The sequence below is a fragment of the Gallinula chloropus genome (genome assembly GCF_964237585.1).
Source record: "Gallinula chloropus genome assembly, chromosome: 1".
Taxonomy (NCBI): Eukaryota; Metazoa; Chordata; class Aves; order Gruiformes; family Rallidae; genus Gallinula; species Gallinula chloropus.
In genome coordinates, this window is record NC_140085.1 from 123,126,309 (window position 1) to 123,135,479 (window position 9,171).

The window sequence follows — 9,171 nt, forward strand, 5'->3', positions numbered from 1 at the left end:
ACCATTTACCTTCCTAACCTTCACCTTAATACCTAGTTTAGCATCTTCTACAGTTTGTGGTCAGACAGTTCAACAATTTGGTAAAGTTCAGGAACCAGTTAACCTTCTGGTATTAGGATCACACAGTTTTCCAAAGAATCTATGTATCATTACGTACACCAAGAGACACCACATGTACCTTTTATTGGTAACTACATGGCTATGAAAGAAAGCAGAGCCCAGTACAGAATAAGTAACTGTATCAATTTCCTCTTCAAAGTGGTTTAAAACTAGATTAGGACCGAGGGAGTAAATACCACCACATAGCAGAAAAGGAGCGGATAGATGCCAAGTGGTCTCTTTAATGGATCCTACTCACTATTCACAATCTCCCTTTTTCATTCAGCTCTGGGTCGCCCATCTGCTCCCAAAACATTCAGGATAAGCAAAAGCAGATTGTAAAGCTGCTACCTGCCTTTTAAAGGCACTTTTGGGCCAGGTAGGGGAGGTAGGAAAAAAAATGCTCCATCTATTTCTGATTATACCTCAAGAGAGAAGTGCCAAGCAGTGAGCACAGTCTGTTCAGAAAAACACAGTTTCACTGCAGGTAGAGTGTTTGTCCACTCAGAAAAGGTCGCAAGATCAAGGCTAAAAATGCACCATTCTTCCTGCTTTGAAACTCTTACTTTCTTCCCCACCACATCTTGAAAAGCAAAGCCATGTCCCTAATGTCACAAATTATTACCTTTATGGATTTTCCAATAATACAAACCAGCTGTACAAACTTCAGCCTCCAACTGTGTCAGTCTACATCCAACATTCAAGTCTTCTCCCCCACCCTGTATGCCCCCCCTGGGAAAAAGCAACCTGACAATTCTGCACATTTGAAAAATATTATCTTCAACTCATTGAAGTTTTTCCTGAAATTGTTACAATATTGTAAAGGGTAAGGAGCAACAACTTTTTTTTTCTTTCTTAAATCAGTTTCCCTCTAAACTACCAGTATTTTTCAAGCATATACATATATATATTCCAAAGAGTCTATATATCACAATGTGCATTTTTTAGCAAAATAAATCTGGATAATTTCACACTGGCATCTTTGTTTTGCATGCAGTAATTTTATAAGAAACATAAATCTACTACTTCATGAAGTTTATTTTGCTTTTCTGTGGTGAGGCAAAGGCGAGACAAATATTCTGCTCTGCACAAAAATTGCATTTAGCACTTGATTAGTAAGCCAATATCTTATACCTCACTGAATTTAGAAAAATTAGCCAAGAAACAATAAAAAGTAATTTCTTTGTGAAGCCCGAAACTAAGCTAGAGAAATGTGCAAACAAAGCCTTCTCTTCCAAATATTTACACACCATCAGCATGTTTTAATACAACTTTCCACCCTGCCTGCCTTCCCCTGAAGCAAGGCACATAGGACAGCATTCCAGAGCATGATTTTCCAGTCATCTAAAAATCAAATTTCATGGAAGTGAAGGAAGAGTTATAAATACATACTTCATCTTACTGAATTACGTGGCAACTAGGGAAAAGATAACGCAGCACGTCTTCTCTACAGATTTTTCTGAAATTTTCTGTCACACTGGGGAACCGCATAAAGAGAAGGCACAGACAGTTGCCCACCACTAGAATCCACAGAACAGCTGCAGCCATACTCCCCAGTAAAGCAGAAATGTAAACAGCCCTATAAATCGGGGGCGGGGTAAGAATTTTTATAATGCTGCTATTTCCCTCTCTCACAACACCCACATCCACCTTCCCTCACATCAGCTTTACCTGAATTTTCATATGTTGAGATGCACATATTATGATTTGTTTTTTTACTACCCTGCACTTAAGTTCTTCCAAGTAGGATTTGCCCAAACCTCCACACAGAAGTACTCAAGCTGTGTTACACATGTGGAGTAAAACATGATGCTTTGGCTTCAGCCTTGAAGGAAGAATTTCTCCTGCCATCCTACCACCGCTACCCACCCTTTACTGGGCATCAGAGTCCCCAGTGAGGGCTGATGAGGTTCTGTGCCTCCTCCACTGACCTCCCTCTCCTCCTCTCTTCTGGAAGACAGTTGCAGAAAGAAAGCACGAACTTCCTAGACTGTCTCTGCCACCAAATCCAAACCACTGGGCAACTAGTTACATAGTAGTCTCAATAACTTAGATTACATTCAGTTTAATAAGACTGAAATGAAGCACCAATATTTATTTTAAATGGGTACAATGCTGTAAGCACTACTAGTAATGCAAAAATTGAAAACTGCTATAGCATTTCTTTTCAAAGGGTGTTAACAGAGTTTTCCTGTTTTGAGATTGTTTTCTTTCAGTAAAAGGGCTTTGTATCCACCTGGGATTTCCTCAGGCCCTCTGGCCTACTGGTCCTTTCCAATCAGCTACTACAGAACAGCAGAAAACCTTAAATTCATGGAAGTTTTCCTGAAGAAAGCACACTGGTATAGAAGATTAAGGCATTCTGAACTTTGTAACTTGAGAAAAGACCAGAAGACAAATTAACATCTAATTAAAATTTGTCCTTTATAAAGAAAAACACCACAGATAAGTTTTAACTCACAGCTTATAACTTATCAACCACACTGCATAAATCCATAGAAAATGAAACTGCATGAGTTTCAGCAGTCACAAAACTACCAGTATCCAGCCATGCTCAGGAAACACTAGAGCAGCTCACAAAACTAAAACAATGATTCTACTCATCCTCTCCTACGCCTTATGAAGCAATTCAGTACAATACCCATCCTGCCTGCAAGTAGGAAGCACAAAAAGAGTGTACAGGAAAAAATGATTCAGTAGGATTTTAGCTTTAGAAATCAGTTTTAAAAGATTTAAGGCAAGAAAAATTTACACATATTGAGGTTTCTAGCACTGACATGCCAAATTAATCTGTCAAATTTGCGTGCAAATAACCATAGTTGAAGATACAAATTATCTTTGTTGTGTCAAAAGCATAGACAGAATTAAAATAAAATTAATTCTTGAAAATTCCATTCACAACTGGAAGATCTTCCCCAGCATCTAACACTTGCTGTTGGAAGATTTAAAGATGGTATGTGTCCCCTATCCCCAAGAAGCTGTGTACAGCTGTGTACAACTGTTTATTTCTTTATAAATAATAAATTTGAATTAGATATTAATTTGTCTTCTAGTCTTTTCTCAAGTTACAAGCTTTATATTCTCAAGCACCTAGAGAATGTAAAGGAAGAGAATTCTAATACAAACACTGATTTTTAAAAATTTGGTAATTCTATTGTATTTATTTACATATGCAATAATTACAGAAGTCATTGCAGAGCTTTCCTAGACATGCTGCCCACCAGCATGTACATCTCCACCTTTTGTATTTCTGATACACATCACTCAACCCATACAAAATGCAGAGCAGCCCAGGTTGGAAGAAACATCAAAACATCATCTGGTCCAAACTTTTGTGGGAAAAATGAGTCTAGTTTTCTAGCACCCCATCCAATTGCATCTTGAAAACCTCCAGTGATGGGGACTTCACTATGTTGTCTGGGGGCCTGTTCCAATAAACAATTGTTCTTGTAGTGAAAAAATGTCTTTCTTACATCAAAATGAAAACAGATGAACAATGAACAAACCTTTGCCAAGAGTTCCTAAAGAATGGCCATAGTGAAAGTGCTTTGATATTTCTATTTTTCTGATGCAACAGCAGATCTCCTAAGTTTGTGGTTGGGTACTTCTTTACAGTTCATCATTTGGAGCCTTTACATAAAAGATGATTTTGTTCCTCATCTTCTCACTGAGTTTGAGCCCAAGATCTGTTCACCAGGTTCTGGGCCCTCTAGGGACTTCCTTGTATCTTCCCCCTTGAGCAGTTTGCTGCTGTTCTTCAAAGATGTCAGCAGGGAAAGATACCGATACACTGCTGCTTCACCTGTCCACCGAGTTTTGGAGTCAGAACTTGAATCAGTCCCAGCTAAAGTTTCCTTTCAAGTAGGCAGTCCCACACTGAGTCACACAGTCCTACCCCCTCCCTTGAGTCAATATAAGGTCTGGCTGGTAGCCCCCAAGGCCAGCCAGAGGTAGGTAGCTCAGAGGAAAGCATTTCGCCTGTGTGCTTGTCAATTTGGTTTAGTTTGACTGGTTTCATTTTAAAACAAATCAGCTCCCTGGTCCAGCTGACTGCACAACATTAAGAGTGCTAGTGCCAGCACCAGGGAAGCAGTCAAAATGCAAAGCCTAGCAGGGACAGAGGGGAAAAGCAAGAACTCTTGTTTTCAGGCACCAGGACAAGCTTAGATCAGTTAAGCTGCTTACAAAGCCACACACTCAGTTCCCCAGACTAAGCTATGCCTTTATTTTGCTGCTGCCCACAGCTCTGATAGCCAACAGTAGCAAACAGAAAACAGTACAGTGAGTCCTTTTCATTTCTGATGCTCAGAACTGCTCAGCAGTACCGAAATAAAATGTCAGGCACTATGCTAATTTCAGCTGCCACAGGGGAATCTATAGGAAGACAGCAAGAGTTCGCTAACCACTCTGCTGTTGAGCCCTTGTTCAATCCTCTCCTACAGCCATGAAAACGATGACAGGAAAGAAAGAGGAACAAAAAGTTGCTTCTCCCGGTTTTATTTATCAATTAGTTTGAAAATTAATACCCTGCAAATAAAAGCTGAAGAATACACACAAGGTCAGCAAACAGGGTGCTGATAAACCTGGAGGTACAGGCAGGTGCAAAAGTTCACGTCTGATGACGCTGCTATTTCTGCATTTCCCTGGTAGCATTTCCATAGGCTGCTTTATACCAGCGAGATAACAAATTCACACTTTTTCAACCAAAAAGGAATAATTCTTCAGTGCTGAGTAGCAAACATTTAGAAATACAGCTAATTATAATAAATATTACGCAGTTTAGACAGTTACATTAAATGGGGGTTTAGCAGCAGGGATTTATAGAGGACTTTCTGTAAAGTGAGTCTTGATACTGGTCCACAGCATTCATTCTCATAGAACGGGGAAACAAAGAGCTCAGCAAAACAGGAACACCCAGAATTACAACAATAAGGTATAATGGCTTCATGTAAACAACAACAACAAAATCTCACTACCCAAGAGTTCTAGCAAAGCAGTTCCACAGTTTCAGGCAACAAAACAAATACTTCACCAGGATTAAAAAGTTTTATCTATGACAAACTATTCCAACCCCACCTTTCCCGTGGTCTCTCTCTGGATTTTACCATCACTTAATCTGACTGATGCTGCAGTAATCATACTGGTACAGACTGACCAGTACACTGAAAAACTGGAAGTTTGTCTAGGGGCTGATCTTTCAGAAGTAATTTCAGAATGGATGCAAGGAGTTTGATTGAAATGCTTTAAAAGCAATGCTCCTCTGAGCAGGTACACAGCACACTAATGGAAAAACGCAGGCGATCTGAAGCTTTCAAGATGCAATTGCAGGACAGTCTGTCTCTCTCCAATGCAGAGATACCTACTCTCAAAGAAAAAGAAATTTACACAAAGCAGCATTCTTAGTTGGCAAGCAGGCACCACTTCTGGTGCTACTATACTGTCCAGGAGCCACAGCCCTGGACACTCACTCTAATATGCTGGGCTGTGTAAATACATTTCTTGTCTGATTTTACAAGTGCATTTCTGAACAGATGCACAACTTTTATCCAAAGTTAAAGATATTTCACATAATTATTATCTACCATTACAGTAAGTGATAGCATGAAATATGCATAAAGGAACTTTCAACAAATATGTTCCTTTAGCAAGCCAAAACACATGGTGTGATTTTAGGTGCTTAGTATGTGATTTCTTTAACTTCCAGTATGAAGAGAGGCTTTGCTTGTGAAAGGCAGCTATTTTAATAATGGCATTCAGCAACCTTGTTCAGAACATACATCACCTGATAAGCAGTACTATCAAAACCATATGCAACAAGAGAACGGGCTAAGTATTTCAGATCTCAAACATATATCAAATTTTACTTAAGAATCAGTAAATCAAACAAAGGTAAATAAGGAAAGGGCTGGGTATTATCAGATTAGATTTCCAAACGTCAAGTAGTTACTGACATCTGAACTCAAAAATAGCTGGCAGGAGAACAGATATTAGACATTAGGTCATTCAATACACTCTCTTGCTAGTTCTGTATTGTTATGTACTGCACATCACAAGTGCTTTTGTTTATAATGTGGTAGAGGAGAGGAAGCAAAGGATGGGGAAAAGAAAGTAGATTGCCTTTGGAGACTGAAGCGTAAAAGAAAAACAACACAAACCCAACCCAAAACATTTAAGAAATATGAGCCAGAGAAAGATAACATCCTGGAAACACAGCTGATAGGAATTCATGAAAGAGCAAGATGAAAGGCAGCAGAGAAGTTCAGAATTGAGGTGAGAAACTGAAAGCAAAAGCTCTTAGCAGGATGGTGCAAGAAAATAAAATTCCTGCCTATAGGAAACTGGAGTAATTTGTGGAGTAAATGGGAAGAAGTGAAGCATACGAGATTTATGGGATTACTGGAAGAGGGCAAAATGGCTTAGGTTTTTCCCAGAACTCATACTGGGGGTAAGCGGTAAACCGCATCTTTTACTCCCCACCCATCCAGCTGTTTCTAGGAGCCAGGTAAGACCTACCAAAAGTAAGTCAAATATATATATTTTTCTTCCAGTGTGATTAGTTCTGTGATCTACCTCACCAGGTATGAAAAAGGCTATGCTATCACAAGAGAGGCAAGTGACAGAGGTAGACAAGGCAAAACGGAGGAAAGGGAGGGGTTTAAAACAACAGGGCAAACAAAATAGGCTCACAATACTGTCTTCTAAAATAAGTTAGCACTGTCCTGAATTATACTTTATCCTTGCTTTTGCCACTGAATTTGTTCATGACTCCAGAAAAATTACTTTAAAATGCCATTTCAATGTGGAAACTAGATGTGCTAGATTTTAGGGGTGCCTCCCCTAAAATCTGAGTGCTCGATTTGCAAAAGCAGCATAGGTTTAGAACAGATATTCAATTAACTTGCCCCTGTGCACTTAATACAAACCAGGACACTAAACTCAATAGCCTAGGGAAAAAAAATCAGGTCCTACCTGAACCAAATTTGGTCTCCATAGTTTTATCTTTACGGGGAGTGGGAGAATGTTTATTTCTTTGTCTTAGAAGAGTTTTGGCAGGGGGGTTGGACCTGATGATCTCTCGAGGTCCCTTCCAACCCCTATGATTCTACGATTCTATGAATTAAGGGTAGAATTTGCTGAGGATTCAGACAATAAGCTAAGCACAATAGAAAACACAAGGAAACCTTCAGCAGTCAAAGCACAATGCAAAAGCAGATTTGAGTCACTGAGAAAGTAAGTCTGGATGTCACACTACCAAAGTAATGAGGGTAAGACCAAAATACTTCGTTTTTTAAATACCTTGAATATAACAGAACTTTTTATACAACAAACTATGCTATTACTTAATAGAAAACTGTAGTTCAATCTAGATGTACACAGAGGCTGAATTAAAGCAGCCTAAACCCTTCAGTTTCACCTCTTCTTCATTTGTGACTGCTTCTGGAAATGATAGTATTAGTATTGTTAGTCTGTAACTATCAACTTTTAACAAAAGAAAACTGACGCCACCGCGATGTCATTTCAACACCTATATGTCTTATAACCAGATGCAAAGCTTCACAAGGTAGTATATTAGCTTAAAAAGCAAAGCATTAGTTGGATGCAAATTGCTGGATGAACTTGCATGAGAAAGGGATAATCCATGTTTCGCCTGGGGATTTCCTGCTATTTGCTAATTCCAAGAAAATGGGAGATACTCAGGAATCCCAGGCTCTATCCTAATCTGTTCCAGAAAGTAAAATTTTTCTCATTTAGAAAAGGTCAAAGTGAGATGGCTGAACAGATGAGTGAAAAGTCTGTTTTCACTCAGCACTCTCACAGACATTCCCCATCCCCCTTCCTCTGGCCTCTGATCTCACTCCCCTTGCCCGGGAAGAACTACTCTCGCAAACTCACCCTCCTCACTGGCTGTGCCTACTTGGGCTGCGAGTCACCTCTCCCGCTTGTAAACCTCCTCCACAACCACTTCATCAACGGCACTCCCTCCGTTCGATTCAAGACCCGGAACGTGCAAGGCGGGGGTTGCACAACCCCTTCACAGAGCTGTGCGTGCACCGGTGCAGACACACGTAGGCTCATTAAAAAGCCGGCGTTGTTTGCAGACGTACCTATTGGCATACAAAAACCATACTCCCCCCCCCCCCCCTCAGACACACACCTTCCCTTGCGCCAGCCTAAGCACCCCTACGGCACTGCAGGGACCCAGGTGTAAAGCCACGTTAGTGTGACTCTCGGGGTGACGCTCCACGGCACTTCGCCCCCCACTGTGCACGAACAACGGTGTCAGCGTGGGGAGAAGACGCTACGAGCAGCAAGGATACAGAAAACACACCGCTGGGATTTGGGGGGGGGGGGGGGGGGGAGGGAAGGGGGATGTTTTTGCAGTGACAGACCAGCCCGGCCCGCCCGCTCGCCCCCGGCGGCGCCGCCGGACCCCGCAGGCACTGCCCCGCTCCCGGCGGCCGCTGCCCGGGACACGCCGCGTATCCCTGCCCTGCCCGGCTGCGCCTGAGTTGCCCCCATGGGTAAACGAGGAGGCACCGCCTGCCAGCCCCGTCCTTCCCCCCACCGCGCGGCTGCCGCTCCGCTCCCCGGCCCGACCAGCTCTCCGCCACCGGCCGCGCTGCGCCCCTCGGCCCGGCCCGGCCCGGCTCAGCCCGCGGGACAGGGCAGGAGCGCCCGCAGTGCCAACTGGCCGCCCGCGCCGCTGCTCACTCACCGCCGCCTTCCGAAGCGAGGACCCGCCAACGACGCGCAGGCGGCGAGAGTAGCCGAACACTACCAACCCCGCGCTGCTGCCGCCGACCCGCCCGCTGTCCCCGGACTCTCCGGTACGCACTCGGCGGAACAGGCGACGCCACCGCGCATGCGCCGCTGGCGGCTCCCCGTGCCGGCCGCCAGGGGCCGCGAGCGGAGGGGCGGCGGCGAGGCGGGGTGGGACGTCGAGGCGGGGTGCAGCTGCCTGGCGGGTTGTACGTCCCGCCGCCCCTTCCCTCGCTGCCTCTCACCCGCCGCGGCTGCAGCCGATGGTCTCTTCCAAGTTGGCCGCGGGATCTCCCTAGGACAGGGTGATCC

At 43.3% G+C, this 9,171-nt stretch overlaps 1 protein-coding gene across 1 annotated transcript in view; it reads right to left on the reverse strand.

Moving 5' to 3' along the window:
- PRRG1 (proline rich and Gla domain 1) overlaps positions 1–8,964 on the reverse strand; it is a gene marked incomplete at both ends in the record, with an annotated part of 31,823 nt that extends 22,859 nt beyond the window's left edge. Inside the window, 2 exon segments of the mRNA XM_084279387.1 lie at positions 8,816–8,874; positions 8,878–8,964. Of these exon segments, the coding sequence (XP_084135513.1) occupies positions 8,816–8,874; positions 8,878–8,964 (146 nt within the window).
- Positions 8,965–9,171: the final 207 nt, after the last annotated feature.